Source organism: Rhineura floridana, chromosome 6 (assembly GCF_030035675.1).
Source record: "Rhineura floridana isolate rRhiFlo1 chromosome 6, rRhiFlo1.hap2, whole genome shotgun sequence".
In the NCBI taxonomy this organism is placed as follows: Eukaryota; Metazoa; Chordata; class Lepidosauria; order Squamata; family Rhineuridae; genus Rhineura; species Rhineura floridana.
This window is the reverse complement of record NC_084485.1, coordinates 75,931,649-75,952,309: the sequence shown is the minus strand read 5'-3', so window position 1 is coordinate 75,952,309 and position 20,661 is coordinate 75,931,649. Positions and strand designations below refer to the sequence as shown.

Genomic DNA, 20,661 nt, shown 5'->3' with positions numbered 1-20,661 from the left:
GTTAGGGCATTGGGGAGTTGCCTGGGGTGGGGAGGCCATTTTAGAAGTTGCCTGGGTGTTTGTGGGTACCTGGTATACTTGTTTGGGAGTTCCAGGGTGTGTGTGTGTTTGGGAGTCCCTATGTATGTGTGTGTGGGGGGGGGTTGGCATGCAAAGTGTGCAGAGGCAAAGCTCCTAGTAGGTATAGGTTTGTGTGGGCGCATGCATGCACATGCGCACATATTTTGTCCAATAAAGGGTAAGATTCAACTCATTCACTTTGAGAAACCAATGAAATACAGCAGAACTATACAATATAAAAGTAAAATCAGTTAGAAAGCATACTGAAGTGCCTGGCAATTAAAATTGGCTTTGGCATTGAAAGGACAGCAGTAATGGTGCCCGGCAAGCTTTCAAGGGGAGGACATTCCATAGACCACAAATAATAAGGTTCTCCCTCTGGTCACCACCTCCCTGCTCTCAGATAGCAAGGGGACCTGGGGAAGGATTTCAGATGTAGAACAGAGGATTTGATCAAATTTGTATGGAAGAAATTTGTATTCAAGTAGCCAGGTCACAAGCCATTAGGGCTTGATAGGTAATAACTAGCACTTTGATGGTGATGATGATTTTGTTAAATATCTATCCCTCCCTTCCTCTCAAAGGAGCGAAGGGTGGCAAATACCAAAGTGATAAAAACAATCAACTAAAAATAAAAAAAACATATTTAAAACATTTATAAGCAATCAAAAACCTCTAAAAACATTTAAAAGCATATAAAACTCCAGTGCTGGAGTGAAGAGGGAGGGGTGTGCGTGTGTGTGTCTGTCTGTCTCTCTGTCTGTCTGTCTGTCTATCTATATCTATATCTATCTATGTATATCTATATATGTGCTGCCTTTTAGTCTTAAAAAGCAGGCAGGCACCTTTATCTCTGATCTTAGCCCTGTGGTAGTTAGCAGTGAGTATGGGAAATAGGATTGCTCTGCCCACTCTTTAAAGGGCAGCCAGAGGGAGCTTTTATTTTCCAAAGGGCTATATTAGTGCTGTAATACTTAGTACTGAGATTAGACCTGAAAGATCTCTCTGCCTACTCTTGAGAGATCCCCTTAAAAGGGCAGTGAGAGGGATCTTTTATTTCCTGGTCTTTATCTCCGATCCCAGCACTACAGTTCTTAGTGTTGAGATCAGAGATAAAAATTATCTAAACTGATAAAATTCCTAAACTGACAATTCCCACTCTGAGTCACAATCTTGCATGACTCTCTCTTAGCTTCTTCTGCACTTTCTGGCTACTTCCTTTGTTCCCATATGTTGACTCTCCATACCTTTCAAGTGCCTTGTCAGCCTTTCTTCCCTGCTTGGGACCTTCCCCCATCTGGCCACCAGTTGTGATTTTAAAGCAGATCCTCCCCCCCCCACAGCCTGGTCCGTCCTACTCACATTGTCCTTCACACCCTTACAGCTATGTTGCTTTGCAGAGTTGCCACTGTGGACCACATGAATGAGGATCATGGACCACTGGTGGTCTGCAGAACATACTTTGAGAACCTCTGGGTTACATTAAACAGCATTCTAGTGCATGTCAAACCAGTTATCTTCATTCAAAATCCATATTACTGACAAATGATCAAATATGGCTAGATGATTAAAAGAAAACCTATGTATCAAAACTAGCAATTTATCTGGTCCATGATCTTATTACTGAGATATTGCCACTACATGACATTTTGGAGAAAGGTATCAGAAATTGCACATGAAGAATTACTAAATCATACTTGTTTAGGCAAGCTTATCTAGATATGTAAAAGGTACATGTGTTTTAATTTGTTTTTAGCTTATTGTTGATTTGAATTAGTTTAAATGTTTTTAAATACCTGCTTTTAACAATCTTTTATTATTATTAATATTTTAATTTTTTTGTAAATTGCTTTGAGGTTTTACTACAATTTAAATTTTGTTAAATACAAAATAAATAACTGACCATTCTGAGGATGTTTGTTGCCTTTTCATGACATGTCCAAATTTATGAAGCAGATGTCTTACTATGTCATAGTAGGGCCGGCTCTGCCTGCTGTATATCCTGTTACCCTTTAAGTCTTTAGCTAGTTGGTTTTATTAGAACTGGCATTTGTTGTCTCTGCAGCTCATCAGGAAACACTATTTTCCATTTTTGTTATCTCTGAAGTGTGTTGCTTTTCTAATTTTCAGGTAAAGGTTCAGCAAGCTGCTATGGAGTTACAGCTCACACCTTTCAATGTGCTGCTGCGCACAACACTGGATCTTCTGCAGGAAAAGGATCCAGCCCAGATCTTTGCAGAGCCTGTAAACCTAAGTGAGGCAAGTACTATACTTAGAAGCATAGTTAGGTTTAATCTAAAGGCCTGTTCAGATGGATGCCCGCAAAGGGTAACTGGCAAGAGTAAGGGCCTTTGGGACGGTTCACACCATATTTGCTCTGTTCTTGCATATACTAAGGAATCCCCAACTGTGCACACTTTTTTGAAGGAATTTGCTTTTGCTTCTCAGCAAGGTAATTTTATTTGCCAGAGTTTAATGGGCAATGACTAAATGGTTGAAATGGCTGTGCATTTGTGCATTGTCCCAAAGCCGGTGAGAAGGCATTTAGAGTGCTTGTGATGGATATGCCCTGGTTGGCTAGTAAATGATTTTTGTAATTGTACAGGTTTTATATGTTTAGGTTCCAGATTACCTGGAATTCATTTCCAAGCCAATGGATTTTTCTACCATGAGGCAGAAGCTGGAGTCCCACCAGTACCAAACACTGGATGAATTTGAGGAGGACTTTAACCTTATTCTTACCAACTGCATGAGGTATAATTCTAAAGACACAATTTTCCATCGAGCAGCTATCCGGCTGAGAGACCTTGGTGGGGCCATATTGCGCCATGCAGGGCGGCAAGTTGAGAATATTGGCTTTGACCCCCAAGTAGGAATTCACTTGCCTGAATCACCAAAGACAGAAGATTTTTATCGGTTCTCTTGGGAGGATGGTGAGTTTCCATTAGGGATTTCTTTATTTATAAATAAAATAAAGCTCCATGTGTGTAAAGAAGGATAATAATTCAAGAAACCACTTTGGAGGCAATGTCCCTTATAACACATTTTAATTTTGCTAATCCTAATAGAGACCTTAGTTTCCCATTGATCCCATGAAGTAGGGTCGGCAGTCTTTTTGCTTCTGAGGGCTGCTTGTGGCAGTGAGCAGTGGGTTGAGGGCTGCATGCCAGTAGTGGGCAGGAGTGTAGCTGTTGGTGGGCAGGCTTGGTCTCTTCCCCCACAACAAATTATTTTTTATTAATGATACTTCTAAATTGCCCTTCATCTTGTGGGATCCAAGGATGATGTACAAATAAAACTAGATGCACTACAGTATAACATTAAAGTAAAAACAGTGGGAAAAGAGCTAAAGAGAAACAACCATTAAACAATTCATCAGCAGAGATGAAGATTTTACATCAGGCTACACCAAATCATCATCATCATCATCACTGTTTATTTGTATGCTGCCTTTCCATAACAATTTATGCACAAGGCGGCTCACAACATGAACAGAAAAAAAGTTACACAACTCACTGTAAGAAATAAATTCAAATGGTCAATAAGCTAACAAAAACATCACAAAAAACATACAATTAATTGATATATCCTTATAATTCCTAATAAAATCCAACAATAAAATACAGAAGCATAATCCCAATAACAACAAAACAACAACAAAAACGACAATCAGAAATTAAACTTTTACCTAAACAAAAGCCCCTAAACAACATCCCACAGTCAGGGTGGTCTCTGGCATCTTCAGGTAGTGATACCTTTTACAGCTGCAGTCAGTCAAGGCCCCACCCTTCCAGGCCAGGTGGAAAGGCCAGCAAGCAAGGAGAGGGTCTTACAGCCAAGATGGTCTCTTACACAAATGCTTGTGTAAAGTGACGTGTCTTTAGTTGATGGCAAAAAGCTAGTAGTCAAGCGGACAACCATATCTGCACAGGGAGGGAGTTCCACAGATGGGACACGATCATGGAGAAGACCCCATCCCACATCACTGTACATCATATACTACCTGTTAATTAGATTGCGATAAAGGCCTCCTGCAGAACACAAGGCTTGAAATAGCAGATATGGGAGGATGTGCTCCTTCAAGTATTTGTGTCCTAAGCTGTTCTGGGCTTTATACACTAAGGTTAACACCATGAATTGGCAGCCACTGCAGCACATATAGAATCAGTGTTATATGGTCTCCTTTTGCTGTTGTACTCTTGTGTTCTGCATTAGCTGCAGCTTCAAGATCAACTTCAAATGTAGTCCCATATAGAGCGCCTTACAATAGTTTAATTTGGAGGGCACCAGAGCATGGATGTGGCAACGCTGTCCCAGCCCAGAAAGGGCCATAGCTGGCAAACAAACTGGGAATGGGTATTCTAACCACCAAAACCATCTGCATTTCAAGTGTCAAAGTTAGATCTGAGAGTACCCCCAAGCTCAGAGATCATGATGGTCTTTTCAGAACAGGTTATTTTTCCAAATTCCAGAGATGGGAACCACCCACCAACAACGCATACATAGATAAACACATATACACAGACTTTCTCCCTGTCACTCTCATATATACACGCACATACAGTTTTCTCCCCATTCATTTTCACACACTGACATACACAGCCTTCCCCACTCCTCCTCAAACACCATTTCAGCATACAGGAATGAAGAGTTATTTATTTATTTAACAAAATTTATATACCATTTGATTGTAAAAAATTTTTTACACCTCTCCTCATGGCTGTTAGATCAGCACTGTTACAAAATAATAAGGGAAATGGTGCAGTAAATTTGGGGGTAATGTTGTTGTTGGCAAATTTGGGGGCTATGGCAGCGGTGGGAGACAAACAGGATAACAATGTGGGCTGCATGTTTTCTCTGGGCCGCAGATTGCCCACAACTGCTATGGAGCGTGATCTCTTTCATTGGCTGTATGGGGTATTTCCTACATATTATTGAAATTTAATTTTAAGAATTCTTACATCCTACTTTTCATTTGTAGTTCAAAAATAGCTTTGGTAAGAATTGTGAAAAGGTGTGACTTAGATAACTTGAATCACTGAGGATTTCAGAAAACCTCTCTGTTAGTTGGGGCAAGGCCTAAATGAATAGCTGTTCACATTACTTTTTCTCATTGCAGTTGATAACGTTCTCCTCCCTGAGAACCGGGCTCACCTTTCCTTGGAGGTACAGCTGAAGGAGCTACTGGAAAAGTTGGATATGGTGAGCACCATGCGCTCAAGTGGTGCCCGAACTCGCCGCATCCGCCTCTTGAGACGTGAAATCAACTCTATCCGGCAAAAGTTGGCCCAGCAACAGAACAAAACCCTGCCAAATGGAGATCCAGCTCCATGGGAGGAGGGACTGGAAAAAATGCTAGGAGATGAGGATGGGCAGAAAGGTGAGATGTTTCACTGGGTCTCTGAAGGAAGCAGTTCTGGCTATATTGGAAAGGGCTAGGTAAATGTAAACACTCAAGGAGATCTGTGCACATAAATCCTATACCAATCTGGTAGAGAGAAGTCACTGTGTAATGATTGCCTTTGACAAGAAAATCATCTAGAGAAACAGAGTATCAGGAATATCCTTAATATCCTGTACATTACATGTACAGAATTGTAACAAGTGTTGGAGAGATAGGGGGAGATAGCAGCACATGGTAATAAGTGTCGCTAGTCTTGAATCTTTATGGCTGCAGGCCAGAATCTATTTATGCTGATATCTCTTTAGAGTATGCTGGGCTATGACTTCCCCCAAACTGCAAGTGATTTAGTTTATGGAGGCAGCTGTAGAGAAATGTGTTTGTAAATCTTATTCCAGTTTCTAGAGGTCTGCATCACAAAGACACCTATACTGGAAGCTCTAATTTACCTCCTTGGCGATCTCATCAGAAAGTGATTAAAGACTGAGAAGGCGTCAGTCTCATGTCCCTCATGTGTCTGCCAGCTGTTGATACATAACTTGCAACAATGGGCTGTGAATGTAATAGCATGAGATTCTGATGGGAGCTGCAACCTAGATCATTCCAAAGGATACTGAATAGATTAAGGCAAGGAACCTTGGATTGTGGCCCCATCCATAGTCAGCTATGAATCAGAGATAGTACGGTTACAGATTAGTGCACAAGTGATTGCAGCCAACCATGTTCTCAATTTGCTGCTGAGCAAGACTCTGTTTTGCTATTTTATTTCTAAAATAGCATCATTTGACGGTATCTGAGTAGCTTTCTAACTTTCCCTAAAAGCAAGATGAGAAGCCAGTGAACTTTTGACAACCCATAAAGACAGAAGGTGCAGTATGTATGAAAAAACAACCATGGAAGCAATCAGGGTTGGCTTTGCTATAGGGCAGGTCAATTCTCATGGAAGCAGCTCAGGAAAAAGCTGTTGGACACTGTTTGCTTTGCCTTCCTTCTAAAAGGCTCAACATTTCTTTCTTTCATTTATACCCCACCTTTCTTTTCATGAAACCCAAGGTGGTTCCCAGGCCGTCTCCCATCCAGGCACTGACGAGACCTGTCGCTGCTTAGCTTCAGTAGGGAGCTGGCCTTATGTGCCTTCAGACCATAGCCTGGAAATAATAGCCTAACTGCATTTTAATGCCATTTTTTAAAAGAAAGACAAATAATTGTGACTGATAAGTATAGCATGGAGTGGTAGTCGTAATCTTAAGAAAATTTATCTGTTTAATCTGGCACTCCTGTTCACCTCTGTACTGTTTCAAAGCCCCATTGGTGTTAAGGACAGCTCTTTTCTCAGCTTTTGCATGCTTGGAGAGCTTTACCTATAGCCACAGAGAGCAAGCCCCCCTCATTTTGCACATTTACCATCAGATGAACCTATGACAAATGCAAAAGCTAGCACACAGTTCCCCTCCTGTATGTCAGAGGTGGGAATCTTTTTCAGTCCAACAGCCACTTTCTGTTCTGGGCAACTCTCTCTGGGCCACATGCCAGTGGTGGATTGGACCAGAGGCAAAGCGGGCAGAACAGTAGATGTAACTTTTACCTATGCACCATTGGCTTGTTTCTACACACACTTGCACACCCCCTTTCCTTCATCCAGACAAACGAGGCATTGTCAGATTCAAAGACAGATTCCAGCCAGGTAAAATCAGTGCAAAGCAGGGCCAATGAGGGTTGTGGCATGAGGAGAGTTCTAAGAGCCAGACAGAGTAACTTGGAGGGGCATGAGGACCCCCCCCCGCTATATGTTTATACATCTATTTCTGTGTATAAATGCCACACTAGGCTCCTTTGGGAGGAAGGATGGGATATAAATTTAATACTAAACAAACCGTTGCAAAAGTGCAACTTCAACCATGAACATTGTTCATTTTGAAATTGCATATATGTAAATGCTCAAGAATAGAAACAAAGAAACCTGATATAATTAGGACAGGCTGTATAAAATCTTTCCAGTAAAAGTTAACAGGAGCAATAGAATGAACAACAGCAAGCAGTAACTTCACTGATACAGAGACTTTTCCTCGCCCAGTTAACATTAAATTACCTGTTCTAAACTAGGATTACCTTGAAAGGATTATAAAGAATTAGTGAACATCAAATACTCAACATTAATCAATTCATCTGAACAATAAAAAGTGACTTTTAAATCCTCAACATTAATAGGTTCATCTGAACAATAAAAAGTGTTAGCAACAACTGCAAGGTAGGGCTACAAAGCTACATTCTTAGAACATGTGCTTGTAAACAAGTTCTACCTCTATCAATCAAATGCATTTTGAACTAAGTGACAAGTAATTTATGAGAGGGAATTGTTCACAGTATCAGAAGTTTCTGATCTGCACAAACAGCTTTATAATAGGACAGAAATAATATTTTAAACCACAAAACTTTGCATAATGGCTACCAGTTCAGATGAATACATCATGATGCAACAGTTTCATGGTGCTATAATGCAATCACTTATATCAAAGGCTTTTTATGTGCTTGTGGTTTACAGTAACCTCTACTTCTCAGAACAAATAGAACAATATTAAAGCCAAATTAACAAGCAATGTGACAGTCACAGAACTCTTTAACAGTAACTTTTCCAGATATATTAGCTTTTTGGGCAAGCACATTATGAATCTGACACTGAGGAGCTTCATTCCTTTTGGTAGACTACATAAAAAGAAGAAAAATCCAAGACAATTGTCCATCTAAACATACTATTCTGAAGTGTCCACTGTGACGCCCTTCCCTGGCTCTCCCTGTCAGGTTCCTACCTGCTCGTGGTTACTGCCTGTCTCTAGGCACCACCAGGGACTCCACCAGTCCGGACTGTCCTTTTTTATGGTTTCTCTCCCCGCTCTAGCACAGATCTCAACAGATCCCCCTGCTAGGCAGCACCACCAGTCACGTCCTATAACCAGTAGTCCCAGAGACTCGGCCTGAGTCTCCCTCAATTAGGTTACCTCTGTGACTGCATGCTTAAGCTGTCCCAATCCCTTTGATTTACTCAGACTGCTTGTGGTGTTATTCTTCCCTTCCCCGCTGCCACCATTTGTTATCCTTCAGCCTTGGTATTTACCTTACCCTCCTTTCTGGTCTGTGAAACCCCAGCCAAGGATCAGGCCTTTGGTAAACCAAAAGTATTTATTGAATAACAAAGATAACAAGATTTCTTTAAAAGGCACTTAAGCATATGGTTACATCTATTCCTGAGGTACTGGTCTTAGTATTAATGTGAACTCCACCCTCTCCTCACATCCACCAACTCTCCACACAATCTCCTCTCAAAACCCACCAAAACAACCCACTAACATTCACCACCACACAGATTTACCTGTCATTCTTCCTTTTATACTGTCAGCCATTTTAAACATTCAGCCAATCATCCAACATTCTACTGCCCATTCACTCCCCCTTCCTCTTTCATTCTACTTACCATGTATCTCCTATACAAACAGCACTTACCCTATTTACACTAATACAGGAACATCACATCCACATTTTCAATATTTGTTATATTCAAAAAAAACAATCAAACAGGATAAAATGTTAGATTTACAGTGCAAATCTTATACAAGCCTACTCAGAAGTAAATCCCACTGGTATCTACTCCCATGTTAGCATTTATAGGACTGCAGTCTTACAGCACAGTCCTAAGTTTGTCTACTCTGTCCTGTTAGTGGGCCTTATCCCCAGGTAAGTGGAGTTAGGATTGCAGCCTTAATGAGCAAAGTTATGAGACAGTAACCACATATTAAAAGATGTTATTAACCACCCCTACTGGGAAAAGTTGAAAAGCCAGTTCACATGGCATTTCTTTGTGGTGATGTTGCAAACAATATTAGCAGCATGGGTTGTAATTGGTAGACTCAGCAGAGCATTCAGACCAGAGCTTGGAAAAGTTACTTTTTTAAACTACAACTCCCATCAGCCCCAGCCAGCATGGCCACTGGATTGGGCTGATGGGAGTTGTAGTTTAAAAAAGTAACTTTTCCAAGCTCTGATTCAGACATCCATCATTGTGCATATAATACCTGGTATCTGTCTGCAACCTATCTAAGTTATCCATGCTGTCCTGGTTTCAGACCATGCTAGTATTCCTCAGCACTTTCTGATTAATGAAGCAAAAATTGTGTCTATCAAAGCTCATTGTCAGTTGTATCACTTTCACATCCATTGCCTAATATATTAACAAAAGATCCCCAGCTATCTAGCCAGGAAAGTGCAAAGCTCTGTTCGTCTCTTAAGTGGGCTTGCTGCCTGTGAGATGGGAGGGAGAGGGGGAACATTCCATTCTGGGGCAGGGCTAGAGCTGTTCCCCCATTTCCCCAATTTGTATTCAAATGGGCATGACTGCTCAACCTACTCTCCTGTTGCTTGCTTCCTTCTTCTGTATCTGCTGTTTCGTATCAGCATTTTTGCAACTGAGGAGAATGGTAGCAGCAGTCAGTCCCAAGCTGTTAGAATAAATTCTACCCCTCTTCATTCTCTCTCAATTGTCATTGTAAGAAGGGTGGGACAGAGGCATGCATGCTTTTTTCGAGTTACTGGAGCAGCAAGGTCCTCCTGCTGCAGGTGGCACTAACCCTGTCCGTTGCTGAGTGGATAGATGTGGTTTGGATAGTACTCTTTTTTTTTTTTTTTAATTCGATTTATATACCGCCCACAGCCCGAAGGCTCTCAGGGCGGTGCACAACATAGGATAAAATACAATAAAATCACAAAAACAGTAGAGCATAAATATTAAACAATAAACAACCTAATATACGTTAAAAGCTTAAAAGATAGATTAAAAGATAAAGCTTAAAAGATAGCTACTCGGCTCGCTGGGAGAGAGGCAGAAAGAGAGGTTGATAAGGTGGAGCATTCCCTCCCCCTCCTACTTATGAGAGCCAGACCCGTGAACTGATTGTTTTATAAAATTATAAGAATGAGGTCCTTTCATTTGTGAGCTTTTGGTGCACAGGTTGCTAAAGGCATATTTAATGCCCCCTCTCCCTGCAGTAACACTGGCACCTAAAAAACTACTTTTTCAAAATGCAGGTTGAGATTCTTAATGTTTTGTAATCCATCTCACAGGTTGAGACTCTTAGAGCTCTCTAAAAGGGAGCAATAGTTATGAAATCTAATAATTGCCAGCTTTGTAGCAATAGAAAGTGCCAGATGGCTGAGAGATACGTGGGCCAGTTTAAGGTCAGGTTGCAGCAGATGAGAGTCTGCTCTGACTTTTGCTGAATGGCTCCGAGCGACCGTAATTTCTGCTGTAGGGGTACTTTGAAGAAAAGTTAAGGGGGTACTTTGAAAAGTTATTTGTCTTTTCCTCCAGACATTTTTTTTCTGAAAGGACACACTAGTGATCTGCTATCTTCTGATGGGGGACTAAAGTATTCTTAACTATTAGCCAAGAAAGAATATCATTAACGCCAACTTGGGAAGAGCTTCAGGATGGAAAAATGACCTCATTTAACCAGTTATTTTGGTTAAATGCACAATAATCTTTGGTTTAAAAGTATACCAATCTCTAGTTTTGAATTGTATTAAATAGGGTAATTAATAGAGTATTTAATGTACTTTGAATTCAGAGGCTCTTTAGGCTCTCTTTATGAATTTGTTAGGAATTTCCTTAATAGTGACGTTCCTTCCGGGGATGTGGTCAGCTTAACTGCCATGCTTCCCCACAGTGCTGGCAATCCCTGATGTTTAGGCAGACAAGGGAATAACTTGTTTCCACCTACCAGAACACTGCGTAGATAGCAAATAATGCTTGAACTGGAGCAGAACCTTAAAAGGGGGAAGAATGCACATTAAACGGTGATCTCGTTGCATCATGAATTGGAATGAAATGCTCAGACACAGTTTTCAAGAGGAAGGAAGGCTCAGTGGGGAGAAAGCTGAGATCTGGATTTGCTTCTTTGATGAACTTTGGGTGTCTTTGGTAACCTTAGTTCAAGGGACAATGGCATATTTTTAAAAGCAAAAAAAACACCCAAAATTAACTGTTCCATTGACTTACAACATGATCTAGGCCCTTACGGAGATTTTTTTTTTCTCATTTGAAACTCATTTATTGACACCCTGATCCTGCCGTATCTCCTGACTTTCTTCTGTCAAACACGGATGTGTAGGGCATAAAGTATCTGAGGTATGAGGGACTGAAAAAATGAGTTAAGAAGGTTGGGGAAATAAGTGTCATGCAGCTCAATCTTCAGCCTGTAAAGTTGGAAGTAGATCCTACTATAATTCACTGGGATTTACACCCATGTAACTATGCATAAGTCTGCCACCTTAAATAACATTATTGGTTAAATGACAAGCATGTCTGCTGGCTCTTGTGAGGATGAGAATATTTTCTTCTGCAGAGTGCCATAGTTATGCTTTTTTTCACCTTTGAATGCCTTCTGTAAGGATATACAACAAAAGTTAGTTATTACCTACCACTGACTTTCAACCATAGAAAGGGGCGGAAAGCTGTGATCCTTACTTTGGGGAAATACTTTCTAAAATGTTCAAGCAGATTCTTTTTCTCTTTAGCAGATGACACCAAGCCCCCACTTCCCCCCACCCTGGAGCCCACAGGACCTGCACCCTCCGTATCGGAGCTGGACTCTCTGCAGGACCCTCCAACTCTCAAACCCATTAGCGAAAGCAAGTCCTTGAACAGACTACATAAGCGGCTGAAGTCCGAGGGTGAGCTCTTTGATGAGAAGACGCTGCAGAGGGAGAGCCACGCCTTCCAGCGCTTGCTCAGCGACAACGGCCTGAATGGATTGGCCCTTCAGGCCACGGGCACCTCTGCCAGCCCCCCGTTTAGTGGAGTGGGCAGGCGGACATCTGTCCTTTTTAAAAAAGCCAAGAACGGGGTGAAACTGCAAAGAGGTCTGGACTGCCCCCTTGAGAATGGAGAGGACCACAGCCAGAGTGGGCAGCTCTCCCCCTCCAGCATAGAGGGTGAGCGGCCATCCCGGAAACGGCCACAGAGTGGGAGCTGCAGCGAGAGCGATGGCGAGAAATCCCCCAGGCAGGCAGGAGTGACAGGTGACTCCCCTGAGCTTTCATTCCTCTGATGTCTTGGAAAGTCAGAGATCCCCAGGGTAGGGGTGTCTTGTAGCTGCATTGCTTGCCTGCTGGCAAGAAGTCTCCACACCTCCATAGCATCAAACATTTCCCTGCATTCCTTTATAATTGAGTTCTGCCTAGTGTCTGTCACATGAATCCCAAAACCAGCTTCCAATTTTATTGTACTGAAGGATGAGAGGAAGCGATGTGTTCTGGAGCAGAAGGGAGTCTTATGTTGTGGAGGAAGTCAGATTAGCTGGTCTTTCGATCTGTGACTAATATGGGAATTTTCTTCCTTAATGCCTACATTCTGTCAGGCTGCTTTTTGGAGTATAATCCCTGATCATTTGGGTTGCAGGGGAAGACTAACTTTTTTCCCTTTACCCTGCACCCCTTTTCAACTTTCAGCTGAATCATATGCAAATCTCTTTCCATTTTTGTATTGGTGTGTGTGTGTGCATGTGTGTGCATGCATGCGCACATGTGTGAATCACTATTTATAGTGGAGGGAACCCTGGCATTACTGAGAATTTTTGAGTGAAATCAAGCAAAACGAAAAGTTTACACCAGATTCTTCTCCACTGCTTCTTGCTCCTGGATCTTGTGCAGTCATTCACCAGAATAGAGCAAATTGAAATGCAGAGGGAAAATATTGGTTTGATGGTAACATGTAGGTCTGGATGAACTGGAAGAAGGCAGACAGCACAAATGGGACATCACCTGTTTATAAGGTCTGGTAGGCAAACAGCAAGATCATAGCATTGACCTGAATGTGTCCCTGAATTCAGGGCTGTTTTACACATTTGGATACTTTGTACTTGATGACTCACAACAGAATACAGTATATGATTTGACTCTATTGAAAAGCATAAGGCAGTATTCAACTAAATAATTGCACTAGTGCACAGATTAGCTCTATCACAACAGAACTATCCCCCCATATGTGCCCTGTGCTATCCCCAGATATGCTCTAGAGGGCTAGGAGAACTTCCAGAACAGATTTATGGGCACACAGTAGGGGAAGGAGAGGGGGAGAAAGTTCTGTCGTGCAAAGAGAAATCCTTGCATGGATGGAACCAGCGACTTAGAACTACATTTAATACTACCCATAATATTTTATTTATTAAATTTATATCCTTTTTTCCATCAAATGGTGTTCAGGGCAGCTAAAAGAAATAATAAAAGTACAATAACATAAATACAACAAAACAACAATAAAATAAGTAAAAACATAAACATGAAGCAGGTAAAACATGTCATCTAGTGATAATACAGATATGTGAACCACTCCTAACATGCATCTTAAAAAGGCATTGCAAAAACGAACTGAAAGCAGTGAAGGAAACTTACAGCTTTCTACCTTTGCCCCTCCCTTCTGCTTTCCTCTCTCAAAGAAAGCATCACTTGTCTTCTCAGTCGTTAAAAAATGAGACCAGGTCTGATTGGTGCTTGGTATTCTTTGAAGCTTTTTGGAGCAATCTGAGGGGATGGTGCTTGTTGAGCCATTCTCAAAAAGTTTAATAATCATTTGTAGAGCAGTATTTCTACATGTGTGCTCACAGGAGCAGTTTGAGGAGTGATCCTGTGAGTACAAAATGTTATCTTTGAAAGGGCACAGAGAATCAAGAAAATATTTTGGTGAAAGAAGCCCGCAATAGTATACAGCCCCATACTGAGCAAGTGTAGTAGTACCTGTCAGAGGTATGCAATACCTTGTTAACCAGCAGTAACTAGCAGGTGGAAATCTCCCACTAAGCTACATCTTGGGAACGTATGCTGGCTTGCACTTCTCTATTTTATAATTTGTGTGTTTCATACTATTTCATTTATTCAGTCTTACATCAAAGACTGATGGTGGATTGCAATTTTAAAACTAAAAGTGTGAAGTACAAATACAAATTCCAGTGAAAACATCTCCATTGGCCACTTCTGTAAGAACCTCATGCTCAGCTTTAGCACATCCACATGGAAAGAGAAATCCATAAAAGTGGATTTACCACTGATAAATGTTTTATTGTGTTCTTACTGTATGGAGTTATACACAAAGAAAATGAGGGCACTCCTTAGTTTATTATGGAACTGGTGACAGAACACAAGAAAGAAGACTGTCTCTTAGATATATCGTGCCTCAGTTGTCTTTATAGGTCAAATGTAGCAGCTTAAACAGCCTGAATTCTATAGGGAGTTATTGCACACTGTGGAGTAATGTGTAATGTGTGTAATATGCTTCCATTGAGTGAATTGTACAGCAGTATTAAAGCCTAGGTTGCCCTGATAATAGCCAGTTCAGTGCTGGCTAAAATGCCTTTAGGATGGACTGTGGAGGTGAGAGGCCCCCACTAGTTCCCTTCTCTACCTCATTCTGTGCTGTGCAGCAGCTTTGTGTGATATCGCTTCACTTATATGTTGTGTATTGTGAAAGTATCAACCCACTCTGTTATGATGGTGCTGTATTCTAGTAAGTTTGTGATGCTAGTACAGCTTTATAGAATGTAGCAGTCATTGCTCCCCATCCTAAACATTTGTTTGATGGCTCAGTGACTCCTGGACTGGGCTACAGGATGGGTAAAGAGAAGAGAGTGAAATTAGAGAAAATTGATTATCAAAGGTTTCCAGTATTTTTCTAAATGGTGTGCACCTCCCATTTGCTGTGGCTATCTCTTTTTCCCCTTGCTTATATTTTACCTGCTTAGAAAATTGTATAGGGAACTTCAGGGAATTTTCTGCTCCTCTTCTTGTAATTATGTAGCAAACATGTCCCAAGAAAAAGAGTGAAACCTGCATTGGCAGAATTAGTTGAAATCAGACCAGAGAGGGTAAATTAAGAGAGGTAGTAGTAGTAGTAGTAATTAATAATAATAATAATTTATTATTATTATTATTTATTATAATCATCATCATCCTGCCTGTCTCAAAAGAGCCTAGGGTGGCAAGAGAATGGTATGGATCATCTGTTAAATGGCTCACCCTATAGATCCACAGCCTTGTTATCTGTACCTTCATTCCAACTATGCTTAAGACTTTGGTAACATTTGTAACGTGTCCAGAAGGAGCAGTCTTCAGGCAAATTTATTTCACACGTGTTTAGGGACCCACAGATTTTGACTAGCCTTGGTAACCAGCCCTGTGACCCTTTCTCAAGTTCTCTGGCATGCATGGAGGACTGGAGGGTGGTTAGGGTTTCACTTTGCTGATACTCATAATCAAAAATTCCTCACAGTGCTTCTGAGTGTCTGCAAAGCCTGGTTCAATGTAAGAGTGTGACCCTTCCTTTAAGTCCCTTACACATGCTGGGGGTCCCTTGTCTGGCATGAAATAAGAGATCTTTCCCTCTTGGTGTTCTCTGGGGGGTACGGGAGACTCAGAGGAAGAGAATCTTAGGTTGTGGGATTGCACGGTAGTTGCCAGGAAAAGATGAATGGTTACCAATGGCAACCTGGTCACAGAACATGAGTGTGCTGGATCAGACCAAAGCCTTTTTTAGCCCAGCATCCTTTTTCCCATAGTGGCAAACCAGATGCTTACAAGAAGCCCACAAGCAGGAGTTGAGAAGAATAGTTATCTCCCACTGTAGTTCCCCAGCAAATGGTATTCAGAGGCATACTGCCTCTGATACTGAAGGTAGTAACATAGCCATGATGTCTAGTAACCAGTGATAGCCTTATCCTCCATGAATTTGACTAATCCCCTTTTAAAGCCCTCCAAGATGGTGGTAATCATTACATCTTGTGGTAGCAAATTCCATAATTTTCACTATGTGCTATGTGAAGAAGTACTTGTCTAGTCTAAATCTCTCCACAAGCAGCTTCACTGGATGACTCTCACTTCTAGCATTGTGTGTGTGAGAGAAAAACTTCTCTTTCATTCAGTTTTCCCTACTGTTAAAAGCACATTAGTCAGTGGAAAACCATGCTTCCAGATCTCATATTTCATATTTACTGAGTCAGAAACAATAGTGAATTGTTACCGATATAGAACAATCTCCCCCCCACGGAAGTCCACCTGTGCAAGGTGCTCTGAAATGAATGAATCAAACTTTCTTGGTTGAGCAAATGATTGTTTGTATAACCAATTTGTGGAAACCTGAGTCAAAAAATTAAGAAATGTCTGCACTTGCAACCACTGTTTCACGACTTAATATTTCCCTTTGCCCCTCCTTGTCCTGTGATCATCTAACAGATCCTTTATATGTACTTTCTCCTTTTAGAGTTGAAGTCTGCTCTTTGATTTGTTTGTCTTTAAACCAAGTATCACTCAAAATGTGGAGGACAGTTATAGTTTGTTGGAAACCAGTGGTCATCACAAAGAAAAAGGAAACAGGGGAAATGATAGAACCCCTGCCATGTGCAAGTGCATTAAAAAAAGCAAATAAGGCAGGCAAACAGACCTCTGTGGGTGAGCAAACCTGCTGGGATTATGCTTCAGCAGAAACACACGTACATATAACCTCAAAGGAAAGGCAAGTAATGAAGTATCCAGGGGATTGCTATACAGAGGATAGGAGCACAGTCAGCATTTAAAACATCAAAAAAGAAAAAACCCACAATTATTAGTTAAGAAGTGTTGGGATGATGGCTAGAATGAGGGGCATTCCAAATATTAGTCCAGTCAACCATAAAGAACACTGCAAGAAAATTAGTACACCATTCACAGGGTATTAATACCAATGCCAGACCCACCCCCCAAAATATATTCAGGTTATTACATTAATAACTATTGGTACAGACATACCCCCAAACTCAAGGTTCCTTCTTATCCATAATCATGACAAGGTAGCAGATTATATGCTGAATGAAATCCGGGCCAGCTGGATTCAGTACGTTCTAGTGCAGAACCTGGCCTCCAGAATTGAAAAAGGGTTTTAGAATGTGAGGTGGAAGTTTGGCAGCTATCCAAATGGAAATTGTATCTGGCTAAAAAATTTCTGAAGCTGAACACAGTTCAGGAATATATCACTAAACAGGATATTTGTTCAGGCTGAATTTTGGCTTTGTATATAAGGCAGTGCTGAGGTGGATGAAGACCATTTCTTTGTTCATAGGTAGCAACTGATAAGAACTGTTCTATGAATAAGATAGCACGGAAGAAAGAGAACTGTTCTTGAACCAGTTCTGTGAACATCATTATTGCAAAACCCCTCTTGACTCCAACTGTGCTTAAGACATTGAGGAAGAGAGTTTTATGTGTTCTCAAAATCTTAAATGCATTTTGTCCAATAACACTTAAATGCATTTTGTCCTACTGGGAGGAAGGGCAGGATATAATAATAATAATAATAATAATAATAATAATAATAATAATAATAATAATAACTTTAACATGATCAAAATAGCCTTGTTAGCTGAATTGCAGAATTGTGGTGTTATCTGTTTTCCATCACAAGTGTCTAAGGCAGCAGTGGGGAACGGAATCTGGCTGGTGGGCCAGATCCTTACCTCCACAGACATCTGCAGGCCAAGTTTGGTGGGTGGGGGCACCCATCTGTCAATCACCTGATGTTGCAATGATACCAAGTGACCCATTTTTGCCTTCACGGGTTGAAATCAAACTGTGTGGGCAAAAAGGTATGCACAGTGCTTCCCTAGTGATGACAATCAACAGTGTGCAGTGCTTTCCAAGCACTATCAGTGGATAGTTGGCGCATGGGAAGTGCTGTGCAAGGGACTTTACAGGCACCACCAATCAGCTGATCAACAGTGCCTGCAAATCCCCTTTTGTGCATGCCCCATCTTTATCTGCCCTACATCTAACATAATATATGATGTCAGATGTAGGGCAAGTGGGCATGGCTTGACCAAAATGGCATGGCAGGCTAAATGGAGACGCCTGTCGAGCCTAATTAGGTCTGCTAGAGGTTCCCTACCCCTCGTCTAAGGATTTTTGTTTTAAAGAACAGTGTATATAGTTAGACTCATTCTCACATGCATCCTTCTCAGCACCAGTGACAAATGGCTTCAGGAAGCATATGGAAAGCGGGTCTGACTCTGAGTGCAGTTCTGGCCTTGGCAGTGGCCTCTCATCTGACATCTGCAGGTAAGCTCTCTTTTGGATGGTCTTACCTAGAAAAAACATTATTCTCTTACTCATTTTCTAGCCTTTCTTTCAGTTATACTTTTATACTTTTTCATAGTTTATATTTTTAGATGACACTTACATCCATGTCAGAGGCCTTAAATGACATCGGGCTTTCTTAACAAAATCAGCATTCCAATGGAATTATGGCTGCATGATCTTGTGTTAGTTGCATGTGTGGTGTTTGATGTCTGGAAGTTTGGAGGTGACTTGTTCCAGCCCATGTGAATCCTGTGGCATCAGTATTTTTTTCCATCATACTGTATTTTGTTATCAATATTTTGTTGAGATAAACCACCTTTGATCCCAAGGTAGATATATGTGGCTACAGGATCAAGAGTAGAACCCAATCCCACAATATTTAAAAAAGCAGTCCTTAATAAAAACGTAGTTCTGTGTTAACCTGCCTAGCTCAAGTGAGCATCATTGCCAGTATAATTTTCACTCTAGCTTTACATCTGAACTCTGGGCTCCAGTACAGTCAATTGAGAGCCAGCCATGCTGCAACATTAGGTCACTTCTACCCCATCACACACTGCTCTCAATGTACCCAACAATGCACAGCGTGCCTGAGTTCACCACCACCCCATCCTTGGCATCTGATCCATCTCCTCAGAGCATCTGATCAGACTCATAATTCATAAGGGTTTGTGCCTGTTTTCATTATAAGACTGGGTTGCTGCTCTGGCCACTTACAACTTGTTGTCTGTAAAAAAAAAAAAAAAAAAAAAAAAGCTACTGAAATTACTTATCAGGTCCAGAGGTTATTTACCCAGTGGCATCTTAACCATCCCAAAACCATTCTCCTGTGGTTTAGCTCCACATCTTCCTTTGCTCCTTGGTGAACTCAAGCTATATTTTAGAGCTAAGCATTGTTTTGTCACTTAACTCTTTTCACAGTAGTCTGACTCCACACAAACGTAGCCGAGGAAAGCCTGCTCTTGCACGAATCCCTTTTTTAGATGGTGTAAATGGAGACTTGGAATACAACAGCTCAGGTAAGAAAAAACACAGTGTTGGTGTTTCTTAAGCACAATCTGCAGTTTTAATTTATACTACTAGGTTATGGATGCTTTTATTTATTTATTACATTTATATACCGCCCCATAGCCGAAGCTCTCTGGGCGGTTTACAGCAATTAAACCCCGTTGTTCCCCCTTTTTCCTCTTGTTCACTGTGCTAAAGGAGACTTAAGGCTGCAATACTTTCCACACCACCAAAGTAAGCATTACCAAACTCTGTGGGTTGTGTTCAACGTAGCACTAAGTTGCTGGTTCCATCAGTGCAAGGATTTCTCCTTGTGCACAGAATGTTTTCCTCCTCTCCTTCCCCTTTGCACCCCCTAAATCTGTTCTGGGGTTTCTCCCAACCCTCCAGAACAAATTTGGAGATGGCGCAGGTGATGGTAGTCCTCTTGCACTAGTGCAACTATTTAGTTGAATACGGCCTTTGAAACTTCTTCTGAGTAAACATGCATAGGATCAGTCTCTAAACATATTATTTAAATTTATTGTCAGTTTTATAGTTAGCTTTTGTAGCTTAACAGAATCAGTTCTACTGTAGGGAGGGAGGTAAAATAGTTTGGGCCAAATTATATAATGAAACTTTCAGGTTTTTTCAGAACAAATCTCACGTGTTATAGCTGTAAAGAAAATCTTAACAATGTGTTGTTAATATCTGGAAATGTCTCAGACCACAGAGTGGGACTGATGAGGGTTCATTTGATGGAGCTACAGTGCCTTACATGTTTCCGTATACTGGTGCCATGGTTACTGTAACAGTTCCCTAGTTCCTTGTTCTTCATCAACAGAGAAAAGTTGTCAGTAGCCACCTAAAAGCAAGAATGCTAGGTGTTTGTCTAGATCTGCCAGCTAAGGGGCTAGAGTATTCAGTAGAAGCTTCACTGCATCCGTGGAATGCCACATAATGTTGCTGCTGTGCCAGATATACTGATGTAATATTTCAGAGCTGCCATCAGAATATTGCAGTTGTGGAGCCTTTGTTGCTAGGAATTGATAGTTAGGGTTTCCTTTCCCGTA

General features: G+C 41.1%; 1 protein-coding gene across 6 annotated transcripts in view; it reads left to right on the top strand.

The window, feature by feature from the left end:
• The window catches only part of BRPF3 (bromodomain and PHD finger containing 3), a 53,328-nt gene that overhangs the window by 18,252 nt on the left and 14,415 nt on the right, over nt 1-20,661 (top strand). For 3 of the 6 annotated variants that reach the window (XM_061632475.1, XM_061632473.1, XM_061632477.1), the window contains exons 5-10: nt 2,191-2,319; nt 2,681-2,993; nt 5,180-5,440; nt 12,026-12,529; nt 18,487-18,583; nt 19,523-19,620. In XM_061632475.1, the coding sequence (XP_061488459.1) occupies nt 2,191-2,319; nt 2,681-2,993; nt 5,180-5,440; nt 12,026-12,529; nt 18,487-18,583; nt 19,523-19,620 (1,402 nt within the window). The remainder of the gene's footprint in view (nt 1-2,190; nt 2,320-2,680; nt 2,994-5,179; nt 5,441-12,025; nt 12,530-18,486; nt 18,584-19,522; nt 19,621-20,661) is intronic. The other 3 variants (XM_061632478.1, XM_061632474.1, XM_061632479.1) reach the window with 3 other exon arrangements.